At 42.0% G+C, this 21437-nt stretch overlaps 1 protein-coding gene and 1 pseudogene across 2 annotated transcripts in view; both read left to right on the top strand.

Moving 5' to 3' along the window:
* Nucleotides 1–21437, top strand: part of LOC309799101 (methylosome protein WDR77-like) — a 460959-nt pseudogene that overhangs the window by 88439 nt on the left and 351083 nt on the right. The gene's annotated exons all lie outside the window — the stretch shown is intronic.
* The window catches only part of SPOCD1 (SPOC domain containing 1), a gene marked incomplete at both ends in the record, with an annotated part of 28487 nt that continues 15574 nt past the window's right edge, over nt 8525–21437 (top strand). Inside the window, 3 exon segments of the mRNA XM_082612894.1 lie at nt 8525–8998; nt 9000–9312; nt 9315–9688. Of these exon segments, the coding sequence (XP_082469020.1) occupies nt 8525–8998; nt 9000–9312; nt 9315–9688 (1161 nt within the window).

Below are 21437 nucleotides of genomic sequence, written 5' to 3'. Positions count from 1 at the left end.
AAGAAAGTGGTCATTAAGAAGTGAGAAAACGGCACTGTTAGGATGCAGAGTCATTGGGTTTCTCCCACGTTGGTGGTGGGAGTGTAAGTTGGCACAACTCCTTAGGAACACCGTCGAGCATTAGTGTGTAAACTCCAACATTCACCCGTCCTATCTAGTAGTCGCCTCTGGTGCCAGTGTCACATCCCCTTAGTTCACCTTTAAGCCACAGCTGTAATCCCCCTCCGCCTAGCTCAGGACTCACGTGTGCTGACAGCTCCCCACACAGCATAAGTACACAGTTTTCTGTTTTCTGCCCAGGGTTTTCTCCACTGGGTGGCTGGGGGCAGCAGCACTCAGCCCATCCACAAGCACAGCCTAGAAATGTAGGGAAGTTAACATCCCGGGGGCATCCCTTGATCAATGGGGCTCAGGAGCCTGCAGATAAATGCCCCTGCTGTCCATCCTTCAGGCCCACAATTCTGGGAACCAGCCCCCAGCAGTCACCTCAATACTTCTCCCTTATGTTGTATTTTCCTCCTTCGCTGTCTCACTCTCTCCTGCTTCCTGGCATGACTCCTCAAATAAATTATCAGCATCCCTTTTGTCTCAGGCTCTGCCTTAGGGGACCCAAACTAAGACAACTGTGACCCAGCAATTCCACTCCTAGCTCCACATTCAAGAGATAATCTTACCAGGTACATCAGGAGATACAAGAATGTTCCTGTTGGCACAAAAGCACTGGCAGGAGAACAGACACAGAAATTCTAGAATAACATACAATGGAGTATTATACAGCAGTCAAAATGAATGCAGTAAGGTTAAGTGCAAGTCTGCATGGAATTTAGCAACATAATTTTGAGTGATAAAAGTATATCACCAGGGCTTCCCTGGTGGCGCAGTGGTTGAGAGTCCGCCTGCTGATGCAGGGGACATGGGTTCGTGACCTGGTCTGGGAAGATCCCATGTGCCACAGAGCGGCTGGGCCCGTGAGCCATGGTCGCTGAGCCTGCGCGTCCGGAGCCTGTGCTCCACAATGGGAGAGGCCACAACAGTGAGAGGTCTGCGTACCGCAAAAAAAAAAAAAAAAAAAAAAGAAAAAAAAGAAAAAGAAAAGTATATCACCGGGGGGACTTCCCTGGTGACACAGTGGTTAAGAATCTGCCTGCCAATGCAGGGGACACAGGTTCGAGCCCTGGTCAGGGAAGATCCCACATGCCATGGAGCAACTAAGCCCGTGCGCCACAACTACTGAGCCTGAGCTCTAGAGCCCAAGAGCTACAACTACTGAGCTTGCATGCCACAACTACTGAAGCCCGTGTGCCTAGAGCCCATGCTCCACAACAAAGAGAAGCCACCACATTGAGAAGCCTGAGCACCACAACGAAGAACAGCCGCCACTCACCGCAACTAGAGAAAGCCCGTGCGTGGCAACGAAGACCCAACCCAGCCAAAAATAAATAAATAAAATAAATAAATTTATATTTAAAAAAAAATATATCACCAGGGGCTTCCCTTGTGGCGCAGTGGTTAAGAATACGCCTGCCAGTGCAGGGGACACAGGTTCGAGCCCTGGTCTGGGAAGATCCCACATGCTGCGGAGCAACTAAGCCAGTGCGCCACAACTACTGACCCCACTTGCCACAGCTACGGAAGTCCGCACCCTAGAGCCCGTGCTCCATAACAAGAGAAGCCACCGCAGTGAGAAGCCCGCGCACCGCAATGAAGAGTAGCCCTCACTCACTGTAGCTAGAGAAAGCCCGTGAGCAGCAACGAAGACCCAACTCTGCCAAAAATAAATAAATAAATAAACAAGTTAACTAATTAATTAAAATAAAAGTATATCACCAAATATCACACGCAACTGGTACCCTTTTTATAAAAATTGAATACTAGAAAAAATATACTTTTGGGAAATAGATATAGATTTGATAAAACTACATAAAAAAGAAATCAAGAGAACACTGAACACAGGATTCAAATTCACTTTGGGTGGATTGAAGTGTGGAGGACCAGACTGTAGATGCAAGTTCTTATCAGTGTTTTATTTTTCATATTGGGCAGTGACTCCATGGATTGTTTTATATTACTAAAATAAATACATAAATTCATAAGCAATTTAAGGGAGGCCTTGTATGGACCAGTGATGAGAATGTGTACTATATACCCAATGACTATGATAAACCTAATTATGTATTATATTATGTTTGTAACTTTTCTGGGAGCCTAAAATTATTCCAAGAGAAATGACTTACTAGTAGGGGGAAAAAAACCTCACAGAAACCAAAATACTCTTTCCTTGGAGTTGGGCTTGAGGTTGAACTACCAGCTCTACTTCTCTTCACATCTTGCATGATCCTAGGGAAGTTACTTCACCTACTTGAACCTCAGCTTTCCTCTTCTGTAAAAAGTGAATAATGATGCCTTACAGTGCTGATGAGAATATTAAATGAGATAATATACAGAAAGTCTTGACCCATAGCAAATGTTCAATAGGTATTTTCTAAAGAAACCATCTGACGCCTGCATCCTGTCTGCATCCTCCCATGTGGTTACTCCATCTCTAGTTTCACTTCTATGGGTTTAATGCAAGAAGCATCTGAGAGGGAAAAAAAAGTAAATCCTGGTGATAAACTGAAGTAAGTATTGACTGTAAAATTTAAAGAATAATTTTATATGTCTTAAAAGAAAGGGAAAAAAGGGCGAAATTAAGATAGCAAAGAAATGGAGATGTTTTAGGAGGGATGAAATCATGTTAAAGGAAATTGTCTTACTCGGGAGAAGAACAAAAATGTCAGTGTAGACTTTCTTGGATAAATATAAATGAAAGTTCATATGTTATAAATTTAAGGGTAACTGTTAAAGATTAGAAATAGGAAAATATAATTTCCAATCTGGTGGAGGAAAATAAAGGGGGTAAGTATAATTTGACAAGTCCTAAAGAAGGCAAAAGGAATAAAAAGAAAGCATAGAATTCGTGATAAGAAAGCATAAAGAGCAATGGTAGAAATAGACCAAATATATCAGTCGTCCCAACCATAATAGGTAAAACACACTAATGGGAGACAAAGAGGCTCTGATTGGATTTCTAAAGCCTAACTATATGCCATTTACAAGACAAATAGTGAAAAGCAAAACTACACATAAAGGTTGAAAATAATAGAAAAATTACACCAGGTAAATACTGACTGAAAGGCAGAAATGTATTCATATTAATATCAGAAAAACTGAATTAAAGCAAAATAACATTAATAAGAAGAAAGAAGAACATTTGGCATTGATGAAAGTTATAATGTACCAAAAAGATTTAAAATTATTTATGAATTTGTATGCACTTTAAAAAGTGTTTTGAGGGGCTTCCCTGATGGCGCAGTGGTTGAGAGTCCGCCTGCCGATGCAGGGGACGTGGGTTCATGCCCCGGTCCGGGAAGATCCCACATGCCGCGGAGCGGCTGGGCCCGTGAGCCATGGCCGCTGAGCCTGCGCGTCCGGAGCCTGTGCTCCGCAACGGGAGAGGCCACAACAGTGAGAGGGCCGCGTACCGCAAAAAAAAAAAAAAAAAAAGTGTTTTGAGGTATATACAGCAGGAACGTACTGAAGTAAAGGGAGAAATTGACAAGTCCACAATAATGGTGTGAGATTTAAAAACACACCTCTCAGAAGTTGATAGATCAAGTAGATGAAAAATTAATATATTATAGAGGAAAATGTGGTAGGACTCACTCGGCATCTATTCCCACACCCTAGTGTGCAGAGGATGGAAAGCTAAAAACTGTTTCTCAGAGTCTCTTACAGCTAGTGTTCCAGATGTGGATTAGCTTCCACCACTTGGTGCCACAGTGCAAGATCTAGAAGGTGGATGAGAGGCGGAGACCATTGTCCTTTTCCTTGGGCTGTTATTGCTTACAAGCACAATCCTAGAGCCATCGGGTTCTTCTGTGTCAGTGACTGGCCTCTGGTTTTGTGAATGTTAGGAAGCGGTGTCAGCGTTGGTACTGCTTGTGTTCCACTCTTTGGCTTGTTACAACAGTGTATCATACACGCGGCTCTAGGGATAGAGAGCATCCCAGAGGCCCAGCCTCAAGTGCACTCCTACAGCCCTTCCAATGACTCTGTAAAAACTTAATGCTCATTTTGCTTAAGCTACCTGGAGTGGTTTCTGTCTCGTGCACTGAACGCTGATTTCTACAGATTCAGATTACTATAGATTACTATGGATTTGAAAATGTGGTTATAAACCTTTAATATATAAAGAGGCAAGAAAAGCTTACGCCATTAAACTGAGAATTTGCATTATTTCAAGCACACAAATATTTTCAAAAGTTATTTTATTTTATTTTTATTTATTTGTTTATTTTTGGTTGCGTTGGGTCTTTGTTTAGGTGCGTGGGCTTCTCATTGCGGTGGCTTCTCTTGCTTCGGAGCATGGGCTCTAGGTGTGTGGGCTTCAGTAGTTGTGGCACTCAGGCTCAGTAGTTGAAGCACACAACAAATATTAACGGCTCACAAAGGAAATCTTAAACATTTCTCAAAGTCAACGTTATATACCATTTTATCTCATCACAATGCAGTAAAATTACATTTATTTTCAATAATAACAGGTAGCTTTAATTTTTTTCATTTATTTGAACCCTAAATGCACACATAAACTTCTAAATTATCCATGAATAAGAGAGTAAATTATAACAAATTATAAAATACTTATAGCTGAATGACGATAAAAGCATCACCATTACCTACGAGGGCTTGCAGGATGCAGCTAAAGAAGTACTTAGAGAAGAATGTATAGCATTAAATGAATTAATTATGAATAAAAATAGTTTTTAAAATGAGCTGAAGGTTCAGGTTAAGAAGGAGTTAAAAGAACAATAGTATAGTAAACCAAACGAAGTTGAAGAAATCAAGTAATGAAAGAAAGAGCAGAAGATAAGGAAGTAGAAAATATAATGACAATGGAAATTCCCTGGCTGTCCAGTGGTTAGGACTCGGCACTTTCACTGCTGGGACCCAGGTTCAGTCCCTGGTTGGGGAACTAAGATCCCACAAGCTGTGTGGTGCGGCCAAAATATATATATATATATATATATATATATATATATATATATATATATATATATATATATACATATATATATATATATGTGTATATATATATGTATATATATAATGACAACAACAAAAAAAACAGAGATAACAAACAAAACAAAAGTCTAATTCTTTGAAAAACACCCTAGAAAGACTGATCAGGAGAGAGAGAAAGAGAACAAGCCCAAATAAACATTATTAGGAATGAAAAGGGGAATATAACTCTGATACAACAGAGATCTTTTGAATCATGGAATACTATGGACAACTTTGTGCCATTACATTTGAAAACCTTGATAAAATGGACAAATTTTAGGAAAATATAAATTGCTAAAATTGTTTCAAAAACAAATAGAACTGAACAAACCAATAGTCATTTAATAAATCAACGTAGTAGTAAAATGTCTCATTCACCAAATGGCACCATATAATTTTCCAATGAATTTCACCAAACGTTATAAGGAGTAGAAAACCTAGGGACTTCCCTGGTGGCACAGTGGTTACGAATCCGCCTGCCAATGCAGGGGACACGGGTTCGAGCCCTGGTCCGGGAAGATCCCACATGCCGCAGAGCAACTAAGCCTATGCGTCACTACTGAGCCTGCACTCTAGAACCTGCGAGCCACAACTACTGAAGCCCGCGCGCCTAGAGCCCGTGCTCCGCAAAAAGAGAAGCCACCAAAATGAGAAGCCTGCGCACCGCAACGAAGACCCAATGCAGCCAAAAATAAAATAAATAATAAAAATAAATACATTTAAAAAATGAAATAGGGATAATAACAGTATCTTAGACTTGGTGTAAGAATTAATATAGGTAAATTAAAAGAGATAAACATAGGATTCATATAGGTTAAGGATTTAGACCAGTCCCTGGCTTGAAGTAGCACCATTTGTATTAGCCACCATTGTCCTTTTATCCTCTATGCCACGTGGTACCTTCATTCCCCCTTTCTTTGCCCAGTGGTGGGAGACATCCATTATCTGAATGGACCAGAATAACAGTCCACTTGGTCTTAGGGGCCCTGGTCCACGTCTCTGCTATTATGGCCAGGACACTCCATAGTGGGAGGTCACCTCACTCCAAAAATTCTTTTCTTTAGAGCAGTAATTGTGGTCATTGGTGACATCCAGTCTCAACTCTTACCTCATTTGTGACCCTGGCAGCCATATCATGAGAGTTTTCAATATGGATCACGCTACAACTTCCTTTTTTTTTTAATTAAAATTTATTTTCTAGAAGAGTTTTAGATTTAAAGAAAAATATTGAAGATTAGTATAGAGAGTTTCCATATAGCCAGCACTCAGTTTCCCTCACTAACATTTGCTTTTTTAATTCAACATTATGTCTTTGAGATACATCCATGTTAATCTACATATATCTAAATGTATTAATTCTAACTGGGTGTAGTAATTCATTGACCTGGAAGCTTCTCAGCCTCACATGTCACAGGTTTAGTGCTGGGGAATTCCATCTCCCTCTCAGTGAGGTCTATCAAATCCCTGGTTCTGAAATGAAAGTATTTACATAGTCATAATGTTATAAATGTCATTTGATTTTCAATGTTAAGAAATACATACAGGCAAAGTATGGCAAACTGAATTATGTTTACAAGAGAGAATGTACATGCTAACAACCTTAAAGCAAAAGTTAAGGTTGAGTTGATGGAGGAAGGCAGAAGCGGGGAGGGGAAATCAAGGGAAATTATTCATTTCACACAGGAGAGTCAAGAGATACAGTCTAAGGAAGAAACAGACATTTAAGACTATTATTTAAACTGATACAGTTGACCCTCCATATGTTCTGGCTCCAGATCTGGATTCAACCAACCTCAGATGGAAAATATTTTTTAAAAATTTTCAAGAAAGTCCCCAAAAGCAAAACTTGAATTTGCTGGGCACATGCGAAATATTTACACAGCATTTACATTCTATGAGGTATTATAAATAATCTAGAGATGACAAAGTATTTGGGAAGAGGTACATATGTTATATACAAATGCTGTGCCATTTGATATAAGTGACTTGAGCATTCGGGAATTTTGGTACGCCTGGGGGCTGGGGAACCGAATCCCCCATACAGAGAGAAGACTGTAACAGCAACCAATGGAAAAAAAAAAAAAAAGATAAATAGAAAAACAAAAACTGGGAGGAGAAAGGGGGAAAGGTTGATTAATGAAATCACACAGCAGGTAGTCAATAGATACTGTTAACAATAATAAACCAAGTAATAGAAGCATGAGTATATTATTCACAGTTATATGAATTTTTTAAAAAGAGAGAGAAAGAAAGGAAGAAAGAAAGAAAGGAAGAAAGAAAGAAAGAAAGGAAGAAAGAAAGAAAGAAAGAAAGGAAGAAAGGAAGAAAGGAAGGAAGGAAGAAAGGAAGGAAGGAAGGTTGCTCCCAAGAGTTGGGGAGTGAGATCACATTTTTAGCTTTTTATTTCTAATCTCTCTGTTGGGCATTGCATCGGGTGTGCATTTTCATCTATATGAATTATATTTGAGATAACAATAATTAAAATAAATAATTGAGCAAAAATCTAGATCTGATTCTGACATTCCTCTAGAGGTTCAGGCACTTTCAGGAACTCCCCATCGCCTTAGGAACAAGTTTAAACTCTCAGGCAGGCAGGCAAGCAGGCAGGCAGGCATTCAAGGTCCTTCGTCACCAGGCACCTCCTCCGGGAAGCCCTCGGTGGGGGAGAGCGTCCTCTGCTGGAACAGGGACGCCAGCACGCCTGGGGTACCGCCCTTTGCGTATCAACAGACTCCGCCCCCATCCCTCCCTCAGGGCTGCTCGCCTCACGTGTTCTCAGGCCCTTTACAGTTGGGGGTGGAACCCCGAGAGGTGGAGCCCAGAGACCCCAGGTGAGAGCATGTGGGCCAGTGGGGGACTGCCGGGTCAGGCCTGGGAACAGGCCTGGAGTGTCCGTCAGACCCAGCTCGATGTGAGGCGGGGACGTTCAGGGTGATGGGAATTAACCTCATTACGGGTCTGCTTGGTTCAGAGTGGTTTAGGGCTGGGCTTTCTGTTGGGGCTTTCTGTTGGGGAGAGAAGCCGGGATTCTTATCTGCGCGTGTCCTTGGGCGAGTCACTGAATATCAGTTTCCTCACCTGTGGCTGCCAGCATGCAATGAAATAATGCACAGAAGTAACTAATTAATAAATGATAACTGCTGTTATTATGGCCCATTTAAGCAAAAGTGTGAACTCTCAGAGAGGGGAAGACCTTAAAGGTGGCCGTAGCTCAACCCTGCTTGGAGACAGGCCTCCCCTCCCTCACCTGGGGTGCTTACATCAGTGGTACCTGGAGGTGCCACCTGTAAGGGAGGCTGCCTCCCAGGTTCCCACTGGCCTGGTGTCCTGAGTGGGCTGGCGGGTCAGACCCTCCGTGATGAAGTCCCTTTCTGTCTCCTCACAGGGCCTGCCTTCTGCTTTGGGCCCCTGTCGGTGGGCAGACATGTCTCAGGAGGCAGCTGCAGAGGGTTCCAGCACAGAGGACCCCGTTCTCAGTCTCCACAACAGCTGTGGGCTTTTCCAGGAGGATATGGAAGAAACCAGCTCCATGGTAGGCCTGGCACCAGACCTGCCAGGAGAGAGTTCTGGGGCCCCAGTTTGGGTGGGCAGCAGGAAGAGGGTCCTCAGGGAAGAGGCTCATCAAGGTGCCAGCTCCCAGGTAGTGGGTGCTCCTGGGACTAGCCTGGAAGCCAAGGCCCACGTGGTGGTCCTGGGGCTGCAAGCTATGGGAGAGAGCCAGGATTCGGTGCCCGGCCCCAGGCTCCACATCCAGCCGCCCACAGTGCCTGCCCACGGGAGGGCTCAGGCCTCCAAGAGGCTCCAGGTTACAATGCACGACATCTTAGCTGGAAGCTGGCCCAGGAATCTTTGTAGTGTGTCCGTGGGAACAAGACAGAAAAGCAGGAGGTCTGAGGCCCCCCTCAGAGGATGAGGAGGGGGCTGATGACTTCTTGTGGCTTGGTCAGAGCCCTGGTGGGGACAAGCTCCAGTCTGTGGGAGACTCCCCCCAGGGTGCTGACGTGGAGTCCTTGGGAGGCCCTTGCAGTCCTCTCTCTTGCAAGGACACTGGGTGTGGGCCTGGAGATCCAGGTGGAAGTTGGATGAGCTGTGCCTCAGGGATTGAGAAGTTTGAATATTTGCCCACTGCAGAGGGCGGGACCCAGCCAGGCAGCCCCTGTGACCCTGTCAGGTCCCTACTGCCCAGTGGAGGCGAGTCCCTTCAGCCAGCTGCCCGGATCCTCCACAGAGCCCTGTACTGTGCCTGGGAGTGTCCAGAAAGGCTTCCACAGAGCAGCAAGAAGCCAGACACATCGTGGGGCCTGGCGGTGGTGATGGCCCTGCCACCCCACACAACCAGGAGGAGTTGGAGGTCAAGGCTCAGCCAGTGTCTGGGGGGATGCCAGGACAGGGACTCGCTGCTGCCCTGCAGCCTGTAGCCAGCAAGGCTAGCTCAGGCCCATCCATGGGGCAGAGAAGATCCGAGTGTGCTAAACAGTTGCGAAGGGGCCCGGTGCCCCATGCCCAGGACCAGGGCACTGACAGATGCCCAGACGACTCCAACCAGGACGAGGCAGAGGAATCCAGCTCAGGAGACTGCCCCAAACTGGTAGATTGAGTCTGAAAGGTTGAGATAGGTAGGAAGGGCATCATTATCTTTTGGAGTCAGTGAGTCCTGGTTTGAAATCTTATCTCTGCCCACTTCCTTGTTGAGTGACCCTGGAATATTTTTTAACCTGTTTCCTCATCTGTAAAAAGGGAATACTAATTCCAATTTAATGGATTTTTTCCATAATATTTGCATATAACCTACACACATCTACATCCTATACTTTATTTTTTTAAAATTTATTTTATTTTATTATTATTTTTTGCCTGTGTTGGGTCTTTGTTGCTCCACACGGGCTTTCTCTACCTGCAGTGTGGGGGCTACTCTTCGTTGAGGTGAGCGGGCTTCTCATTGTGGTGGCTTCTCTTGTTGCGGAGCACAGGCTCTAGACACGTGGGCTTCATTAGTTGCAGCACGGGGGCTCAGTAGCTGTGGCTCACGGGCTCTAGAGCGCAGGCTCAGCAGTTGTGGCGCACGGGCTTAGTTGCTCTGTGGCATGTGGGATCTTCCCAGAGCAGGTCTGGAACCCATGTCCCCTGCACTGGCAGTCAGATTCTTAACCACTGTGCCACCAGGGAAGCCCCAATGGGGTTGTTTTGAGCAGGAGTCCCTAACCTTTCTGGCACCAGGGACCAGTTACATGGAAGACAGTTTTTCCACGGACCGGGGTCAGGGGATGGTTTTGGGATAATTCAAGTGCATTACATTTATTGTGCACTTCATTTCTATTAGTATTACATTGTAATATATAATGAAATAATTATACAACTCACCATAATGCAGAATCAGTGGGAGCCCTTAGCTTGTTTTCACTTGCCACTCACTGATAGGGTTTTGATATGAGTCTGCAAGAAATTGAGTTATTATGGTCTCTGTGCAGTCAAACCTCCTGCTAATGATAATCTGTGTTTGTAGCCGCTCCCCAGTGCTAGCATCACTGCCTCAGCTCCACCTCAGATAATCAGGCATTAGATTCTCATAAGGAGCGCGCAACCTAGATCCCTCGCATGCGCAGTTCACAGTAGGGCTCACGCTCCTATGAGAATCTAATGCCACCGCTGATCTGACAGGAGGCGGAGCTCAGGCGGTAATGCGAGCAATGGGGAGCGGCTGTAAATACAGATGAAGCTTCGCTCGCTCAGCCGCGGTTCACCTTCTGCTGTTCAGCCTGGTTCCTAACAGGCCACAGACCAGTACCTGTCTGTGGCCGGGGGATGAGGACCCCTGGTTTTGAGGGTTAAATGAGATGATGGTGTAAACTAACGTGCCTAGCATAAGGCACAAGGTAAATCCATTTATGTTAAATTTGCTTTTCCTTGAGTGTTATAATAGCCTTATGAGCCAGGCATCAGCCCCGTATTTCCAGATGGGGAAACTGAGGCTCAGAGAAGTTATCAAACTTCTCTAAGCTCACACAGCAAGGGAGGCAGTGCCTGGCTGTGTTCCCTGTATTCACTGCTTCCCTTTCCATTGTTCTTTTACTGATAGTAATATTTGTCATTTTATAAATAATCATAGCTAACATGTTTGTACACCAAAGGTAGAAGATGGCATTACCTGTGTTTGATGTATATTTCTCACATAGTTGAATTTTTTTTAAGTATTTGATTTACAATATCATGTTAGTTTCAAGTGTACAGCATAGCAATTCAGTGATATATATCTATATATATATACATATATATGTGTATATATATATTGTTTTTCAGATTCTTTCCCCTTACAGGTTATTACAAAATATTGAGTATAGTTAGTTCCCTGTGCTATACAGTAGGTCCTTGTTGGTTATCTATTTTATATATAATAGTCACATAGTTAAATTTTTATCACACTGATTGAATATGTATTATGTGCTAAGTGCTTTTGGTTTAGTCTTCACCTGAAGCCCAGAGAGGTAAGGTTATAGGCCCAAGGTCCCACAGCTGGTAAATGACAGAGCCAGGCTGCAGACCCAGGCAGTCTGTCTGGAGAGCTTGCTCTACTGCTTGCTTGTGCACATTCCCCGCTAGCATCACAGCAGTAATGGCAGCTGGCCTGCCTTCCATGAGCTGAGTATATCCCGAGCTCTTCATCTTCCATCTTCCTGACAACCATACGAGGTAGATGATAATGCTGTATACCCATGTTAATGTTGGGCGCACTGAGGCTCAGACAGGTAAAGTGACTATGCCAAGACCACACAGCAAATTAGTAGAACTGGGATGGGAACCAATGAGCTGCCGGTGTGATTTACCACCACGTGGTACTATAATTACATTAGGAGTGCTGTTACATTGTCTTTGCAAACGTCACTCAAAAACATTAATTTTTAATTTAAAAGACTAATATGTGTTTATCGTAGAAAATAAGGAAGAAATAAAAATCCCCATAATGCCAACATTCACAGCTATCTCCTGTTGACATTTTTTTTGTAATTGCAACAAGTTTTATTAATAACGTCAAAATTCTATTAGAACCTAGTATATGTTATAAGATACAGTTAATATTCTTTTTTTTAACATCTTTATTGGAGTATAATTGCTTTACAGTGGTGTGTTAGTTTCTGCTTTATAACAAAGTGAATCAGCTATACATATACATACATCCCCATATCCCCTCCCTCTTGCGTCTCCCTCCCACCCTCCCTATTCCACCCCTCTAGGTGGTCACAAAGCACTGAGCTGATCTCCCTGTGCTATGCAGCTGCTTCCCACTAGCTAGCTATTTTACATTTGGTAGTGTATATAAGTCCATGCCACTCTCTCACTTCGTCCCAGCTTACCCTTCCCCCTCCCTGTGTCCTCACTCAAGTCCATTCTCTACGTCTGTGTCTTTATTCCTGTCCTGCCCCTAGGTTCTTCAGAACCTTTTTTTTTCTTTAGATTCCATATATATGTTAGCATACGGTATTTGTTTTTCTCTTTCTGACTTACTTCACTCTGTATGACAGCCTCGAGGTCCATCCACCTCACTACAAATAACTCAATTTCATTTCTTTTTATGGCTGAGTAATATTGCATGGTATATATATGCCACATCTTCCTTATCCATTCATCTGTCGATGGACACTTAGGTTGCTTCCATGTCCTGGCTATTGTAAATAGAGCTGCAGTGAACATTGTGGTACATGACTCTTTTTGAATTATGGTTTTCTCAGGGTATATGCCCAGTAGTGGGATTGCTGGGTCGTATGGTAGTTCTATTTTTAGTTTCTTAAGGAACCTCCATACTGTTTTCCATAGTGGCTGTATCAATTTACATTCCCACCAACAGTGCAAGAGCGTTCCCTTTTCTCCACACCCTCTCCAGCATTTATTGTTTGTAGATTTTTTGATGATGGCCATTCTGACTGGTGTGAGGTGATATCTCATTGTAGTTTTGATTTGCATTTCTTTAATGATTAGTGATGTTGAGCATCTTTTCATGTGTTTATTGGCAATCTGTATTTCTTCTTTAGAGAAATGTCTATTTAGGTCTTCTGCCCATTTTTGGATTGGGTGGTTTGTTTTTTTGTTATTGAGCTGCATGAGCTGCTTGTAAATTTTGAGATTAATCCTTTGTCAGTTGCTTCATTTGCAAATATTTTCTCCCATTCTGAGGGTTGTCTTTTTGTCTTGCTTATGGTTTCCTTTGCTGTGCAAAAGCTTTGAAGTTTCATTAGGTCCCATTTGTTTATTTTTGTTTTTATCTCCATTCCTCTAGGAGTTGGGTCAAAAAGGATCTTGCTGTGAATTATGTCATAGAGTGTTCTGCCTATGTTTTCCTCTGAGAGTTTTATAGTGTCTGGCCTTACATTGAGGTCTTTAATCCATTTTGAGTTTATTTTTGTGTATGGTGTTAGGGAGTGTTCTAATTTCATTCTTTTACATGTAGCTGTCCAGTTTTCCCAGCACCACTTATTGAAGAGGCTGTCTTTTCTCCATTGTATATTCTTGACTCCTTTATCAAAAATAAGGTGACCATATGTGCATGGGTTTATCTCTGGGCTTTCTATTCTGTTCCATCCTGTTGACATTTTGATATATGTCCTTTCTTCCATTTTTTTCCTATGCATATATGTCTTTTCTTTGCCTAGAAAGGGGATCATGCATGTCACAATTTTTAAAAAAATTTTTAAAGTAATTAATCTATTTGTTTTTATTTTTGTCTGTGTTGGGTCTTCGTTGCTGTGCGTGGGCTTTCTCTAGTTGCGGTGAGCAGGGGCTACTCTTCATTGTGGTGCACAGGCTTCTCATTTTCGTGGCTTCTCTCATTGCGGAGCACGGACTCTAGGCGTGTGGGCTTCAGTAGTTGTGGAACGTGGGCTCAGTAGTTGTGACGCACAGGCTTAGTTGCTCGACAGCATGTGGGATCTTCCCGGGCCAGGGCTCGAACCCATGTCCCATGAATTGGCAGGCAGATTCTTAACTACTGCGCCACCAGGGAAGCCCCATGTCACAATTTATAACTTGATATTTTAGGTATTAAAAAAATTGTTTTACAATGAATTTGTTAACACAGAGTGAGGAAATCCCTTTTAATGCCTCCCGCCCAACTGCCCTTTGTCTGCTGTTAATGGTTAGCATCCTTCCAGTCTCCTTTTAATAACTTCTATACATATATGAACATCTGTATATTGAAGGCACCTTTTTATATATAAGTAGGCTCATGCCATGCCTCATTGTTCTGGGACTTATACTTTAATTTTCAAGTGCTTTAGTATTTGAAGGTGTTTCCCAGTTGGTACATACAATTTTGCCAAATCTGTGCTTTCCCTGAACCCTGCATCATAGCGGTCTACAGGCACTGCCGGGACCGGAGGATGGGCTGGGTCTTCCTCTTCTCATTTCCGACCACTGTCATGTAAGTTAAGAGCACAAAGCTCAGAGGCTGACAGACAGGCATTCAGTCCTGGCTTTGCCGCTCTCTGAATGTGACCTAGGCAAGCGGCCTCACCTTTCTGAGTATAATTTCCTCATCTGCAAAACGGGGGTATTAAAAGTACTTACCTCATAGGGCGGTGTGAGGAGCAAATGAGATGACACATACGTGTGTTCAGTATTTAGCATAGTGCCTGGTACAAGAAGAAACTAAAAAATGTTACCTGTTATTGATGTATACAATTTTGTCCTGCTTTAAGGACTGCCGGGGTGAACACCCCTGTGCATCTGGCTTCTCCCCATTTCAGATTATTTATTTGGGCCAGATGCCTGGAATTGGAATCCCTGGGTCTGCATTGTTTTGAGGGAGTATTTGAGCTTGGTGGTGGAGCCAGGTTCCTGCCCACCTTGACTGGAAGCAGCCCACAGTTGCTCTCTCCTCCAGGCCCCATCCTTGACTCTGCGGCACAGTCCATCATCCCACAGCTTCCCAAACAACCTGTTGCCACGGCAACTGATGCCAGCTGCAGGAGAAGAATTGAGGCTGGGCTGTGACAGGGACGGGCAGGTGGTTGAGGACAGGGCTGAGTGGGGCGTGGGCAAGCATGGGCATAGTGCCCAGCTGGTCTGCATCCCCTTTGAGGGCCCTGCACCTTCTCCTGGAGGCAGTTTGGCTCGTGTCAGAGGCAGATAGACAGGTTCAAGGTCAGGCTTTTCTTCTTAACAATGGAGTGACTTTAGATGAGAGATGTCTCTTACCTGAATCTTAGTTGCCTCCTCTATGAAATGTGGGAATCAGCTGGGCCCCAGAACTGCTGGGAATCTGGTATGAGAGGCTGGCTGTGTTGTATTCTTTTAGTATGAGATAGAGACTCTTAGAGGGGGGTGGGGAAGTTGGTTGAAGTGCCATTTTCTTCTCTATTTGATCCCCACGGTGGTCAGTTAGGTCTGGAGCCACTCAGTGGATGGCATAGCGGGGACATGGGGAGGGCAGCTCTGGCAGTGTCCCCTGTTCTGCCTGTCACAGCTCGGGAGGCACACAGCTCCTCCGGCCCCACCTAGGCTCCCACACTCAGGTACCCCGTCTGCAGCTACGAAGCATCAGGAGTTGTGTGAGGGAGGAGCGTGTCTCCAGCAGATAGACAGCCTAAGAATAGCTCTTTAAGTGCTTACTGTATACCAGGAGCTTCACATAGGTCATCATCTCATGTTTAATCCTCACAATAGCATGAAAAGTCAGTGTTAATACCCTTGTTTTGCTGATTAAGAAAACTGGGATTCCGAGAAGCTAAGTGACTCACTCAAGGTCAGTAAGTAAGTAAGTAAGTAAGCAGTAAGTAAGTGGTGGAGTCAGGATTTGAATCCAGGCCTGTTCAATTCCACTCTGTGCACTGAGCCAGGATGCTAAAGGCCTGGCTAAGGGATTCAGATTTTTATGGGGCTTTATTTGTTCAGCAAACAGGGGGTGCTCCTCCAGGATCTCAAAGTCCAGTGTGGGGAGACAAACAAGTAACCAGAGTTGAGATTCAGATTGACACCTAGCAGATTCTGGATACCCAGAGAGCAATTGAGTCTTCCCTAGGGAGGGGTGTGTGGGAGGGCTTGGAGGTAGGGTAGGGCACAGGAAGGGGCTTTGGGAGCTGGATCTGGGCAAAGGAAGTGGGTGTGCAGTAGGCAGAGAAGGTAGGAAGGGCATACTAGGAAGAACGCAGAGCGCATGTAAAAGTACAGAGACAGGAAGCAGCTTGGAGCATTACAGGAGCAGAACAGTAGCGGGGGTAGGGTCAAGAGGGGAGGAGGAAGGCGGGAAAGATCATCGAGGACAACATTGCTTAAAGGGAAATGGAGAGACTGAAGTCTGGTCAGGTACCAGGAGGGACTCTCTCAGGGGCAGGAGCCAAGGAAACTTAACAACATCAGAGTTTATAGAGAGAGCTTGCTGAGTTCCAGGCACTGTTCTAAGAGCCTTGAATAATGATAATGATCCTTGCATTAACACTATGAGGTTGATACTTGTATTATCCCCATTTTACTGATGAGAAAACTGAGGCACAGAGGTTAAGTAACTTTCCCAAGATCACACATATCCTAGGTATTGGCAGTAAGTATCCTACTGCACGAATATACCACAGTTTATTTATTCCTTGACTCCACGTGGACATTTGACTTATTTGCAGTTTTTTACTATTACACATGGTGCTGCTATGATGAACAGTTTTGTATGTTTCTTGGTACATATGGGCAAGAGTGGCTCCACGGAATATTCCTGGGAGTGAAATTGCTGGGTTATAGGGTATACACATATTCAACTTAAACAGTGCCAGATGTTTTCTAAAATGGTTGAAAATAGTTTGTACTCCCACCAGCAGTGCAAAATTCCAGTAGCTCCACATCTTTACCAACACTTGATATTATCAGACTTCAATTTTTGCCAAAATAGGGATACTCTATGGTGTCTCAATGTTGTTTTAATTTTCATTTCCCTATTACTAAGAAGAATCTTTGCATGCATTCTAGTCATTTCTGGTTAAGTCTTGCCAAAAAAATTTTTTTGGTTTTAACTTTTCCTTACTGATCTGTAGGAGTTCTTTATGTATTCTAGATACTCTTCCTTTGTCAGCTATATGTTTTGCAAATATATTCTCCCAAAGTGTGGTTCATATTTTGCTTTCCTTATGGTGTCTGTTGATGGATAGAAATTCTTAATTATTAAAAATTGTTTTATTGTGGTAAAATATACATCACATAAAATATACCTTTTATTTTTTTTTTATTTTATTTTTTTATTTTTTTATTTTTTTGCGGTATGCGGGCCTCTCACTGTTGTGGCCTCTCCCGTTGCGGAGCACAGGCTCCGGACACGCGGGCCCAGCGGCCATGGCTCACGGGCCCAGCCGCTCCGCGGCACATGGGATCCTCCCAGACCGGGGCACGAACCCGTATCCCCTGCATCGGCAGGCGGACTCTCAACCACTGCGCCACCAGGGAGGCCCAAAATATACCTTTTAAACCATGTTTAAGTGTACAGTTCAGTGACATTAAGTACATTCACGTTGTTGTGCAGTCATCACCACCATCCATCTCCAGAACTTTTTCATTTTCCCAAATTGAAATTCTGTACCCATTAAGCAATAACTCCCCATTCTCCCCTTCCCCCAGCCTTTGATAACCACTATTCTACTTTCTGTTTCTATGATTTTTTTTTTCTTTTTTTTTTTTTTGCTGTACGCGGGCCTCTCACTGTTGTGGCCTCTCCTGTTGCGGAGCACAGGCTCCGGACGCACAGGCTCAGCGGCCATGGCTCATGGGCCCAGCCGCTCCGCAGCATGTGGGATCCTCCCGGACCGGGGCACGAACCCGTGTCCCTTGCATAGGCAGGCAGACTCTCAACCACTGCGCCACCAGGGGAGCCCTGTTTCTATGAATTTGACTACTCTTGGTACCTCATATAAGTGAAATTGTGCAATATTTGTCCTTTTGTGACTGACTTATTTCACTTAGCATAATGTCTCCAAGGTTCATGTTGTTGCATGCGTCAGAATTTCACTCCTTTTTAAGGCTGAATAACATTCCATTGTATGCCTTTACCACATATTGTTTATCCATTCATCTGTTGATGGACATTTAGGTTATTTCCAACCTTTTAGCCATTGTAAATAATGCTGCTGTGAACATTGGTATACAAATATTCAAGTCCCTGCTTTCAGTTCTTTTGTGTCTATACCCAGAAGTGGAAGTTGAATTGAATTGGAATTAAAAAGAGGTAGAATTGCTGGAGAAATTCTTAATTGTAATATATCCTAATTTATATGTATCCTAATAGGTATAATCTTTTTAAGGAATCTCTTTCCTATCTCAAGGTCATGAAGATGTTCTTTTATGTAGTGTTGTGTTTCCTTTTATACTTAGGTCTGTAATCTGCCTGGAATTGATTTTTGTGAGTGATATGGGGTATATCACTTTTTTATATGGATACCCAATTGTTTCAACACCATTTACTGAAAATTCTGTCCTTCTCCAGTTATATGCAATGCCAGCCCTGTCATAAATCAAGTCTCCATATATGTGGGATTGGTTTTGTTCTCCCTATGCTCATCTTGTTTAAAATTTCTTTCCTTATGCATATATTTTATATTAATTATAATAATTATTAATAATTCTTGATATCTAGCAAGAAAAGTCTCCCAATTTTGTTATTTTCAGGAGGACCTTTACTCTTACTTTTTTTTTCTCCTTCACATAAATATTACAATCAGCTTGTCAATTTCCACACTTGAAAAAACCTGTTGAGATTTTAATGGGAAATATACTGAACCTGTAAATCATTTTAAACAGAACTAACATTTTTACAATATTGAGTCTTCCAATCCATGAACATAGTATATTCCTCCATTTATTTTGATCATCTTTATTGTTTTTCAATAAAGTTTTATACGTTCTCCATAAAAGAATTGCATATCTTTTTCAGATTTATTCCTAAATACTGTATCTATATATAATTTTTTGTTATGGAAAATTTCACATATATGTAAAAGTAGATTGAATTTTAAGCAGGGGTTGGCAAGTTATCACCCACGCTTTGGTCACCTCAGCTGGTTTAGTAAATAAAGTTTTATCGGAGCACAGGCACAACTATTTGTTAACATATTGTCCATGGCTGATTTCCTACTACAATGGCAGAGTTGAGTGATTGCAATGGAGACTGTATAGCCAGCAAGCCTAAAGTATTTTCTCTCTGGCTCTTTACGGAAAAAAACTACCAGCCCCTGGAATGAAATCTCTTGTACTCATCACCCGACTCTAGCAACCACGCATTATTTTCTCTAAAGGTTGACCATAATTCCTTAATATCAAATATTTGTTTAATATCCAAATTTCCAATAGTTTCATAAAGATGATAATTTATTTTTATACTTTGTCTTTTTAAAGTCAGGATCTAAGTAAAATCTACATGTTGCAGTTGGTTGATATGCCTTGTAAGCCTCTTTTAACATATAGGTCTGTTTCCAATCTTGTTTTTCTTGCAGTCATTTTTGAAGAAACTAGGCTGTTTTTCCCGTAGCTTATTGCATCGCTGTGGTATAGTGAAACCTGTTCCTCTGTCTTCTGTATTTTCTGTGAACTGGTGGTTAAACCTGGAGCTTTGATTAGATTTGGATTCAAAGTTTTGGAGCCAACTGCTTTTTAGGTGGTGGTGTGGTCTTTCCATCAGAAAGCACATACTGTCTGATTTTATTTCTTTATGTTTTTATGTATTATAAAATGGTAACTTTTAAAAATTGCTGTTTCTAACTATTGATGGCATATAACATGCAGTTGATTTTGCAGAAATCTTTTATTAATTTATATAATTTACCTATTAGGATTTTTTTTTGTTTTCTATGTAGATAGTCATATAACCTGCAAATAATGAGAGTTTTGTTATTTCCTTTCCAATTCTTACATCTCCCCCACCCCCTTTCCTTACTGTGCTAGCTAAGACCTTTAGTATAATATTGAATAGAAGTAGTAATAGGGTAACAGGGAACTTTGTCTTGTCCTGGATTTCAAAGGGAATGTGGTCATCATTTCACCATGAGTGTGATGTTTGGTGTGTTTTTATATAGATACTTTATCAAGTTAAGGAAGCTCCCTTCTATTCCTGATTTGCTTGTTATTCTGAATGGACAGTACATTTTAAGAAGTATATTTTCTGCATTTTTGGATATAATATGATTTTTATTCTCTTACTAATGTTAATTTAATGAGTTGGGTTTTTAAAATATTAAGTCAATCTTGCATTTCTGGAATAAACCCCAAATTGATCATGTTATATCTTTTTTATGTTTTCTGAATTCATGTTGATAATATTTGGTTTGGAAATTTTGTATTTCTGTTGATGAGTTAACTGGCCTGAAATGATTTATTCTTATAGTGTCCTTGTGAGGTTTTGGTATTCAGTTTTGCAGCCTCATAGAATGAATTGTAGAGTGTTTTCCCTTTTTCCATTTGCTGCAGTAATTTGTATAAAGTTGGAATTACTTGCTCTTTGAACATTTCGGTAGCATCACTGGTTAAAAAAAAGAAGTCTCGACTGGTGTTTTCTTTAGGGAAGATGATTCCTTCCCTACTGATTCAATTAATTCTATGCTTATAGGTTTATTCAGTTAAAAATTTTTTTTCCTTGAGTCAATTTTGGTAAGTTACATTTTTCTAGAAATGTATCCATTTAATCTGAGTTTTCAGATCTACTTGCATGTTGGCATAAAGTATTTCACAATAGCCTCTTCTCTTTTTAATATCTGTGCACTCATGATTACTCATTCTAAATATTGTCTGGTTGTCCCTTCCCTCTTTTCCTTAACCTTGGCAGAGAATTGTTTGTTTTTCTAGTCTTTTCAAAGACCTGATTTTTGGTTTTGTGGATCCTCTCCATTATATGTTTGTTTTCAGTATCATCTTTCTTTCCATTTATTCTCTTATTTTTATAATATTTTAAGAATGATGCTTAGTTTATTAATTTTCTATCTTTTTCCTTTCTAATAGTCATTTAAAGTTATAAAGGAACCTCTAATGATGATGTTAGCTTCATCCACACACTCTAATATATGTCTTTCTTATTATCATTCAATTCTTAGTATTTCATAACTTTTATTACAATTTTTCCTTTGGCCTATGTATTATTTATTTATTGTATATTTATTTATTTTACTTATCTTTTGGCTGCATCGGGTCTTAGTTTCGGCACACAGGATCTTCGTTGAGGCACGCGGGATCTTTCCTTGTGGCACATGGGCTTCTCCCTAGTTGAGGTGCGCAAGCTCAGTAGTTGTGGCACGTGGGCTTAGTTGCCCCTCGGCTGTGGGATCTTAGTTCCCCAACCAAGGATCAAACCCACGTCCCCTACATTGGAAAGTGGATTCTTTACCACT

This window comes from Mesoplodon mirus, assembly GCF_964341445.2.
Source record: "Mesoplodon mirus genome assembly, chromosome: 3".
NCBI lineage: Eukaryota > Metazoa > Chordata > Mammalia > Artiodactyla > Ziphiidae > Mesoplodon > Mesoplodon mirus.
This window is presented reverse-complemented; position numbering and strand designations above follow the sequence as displayed.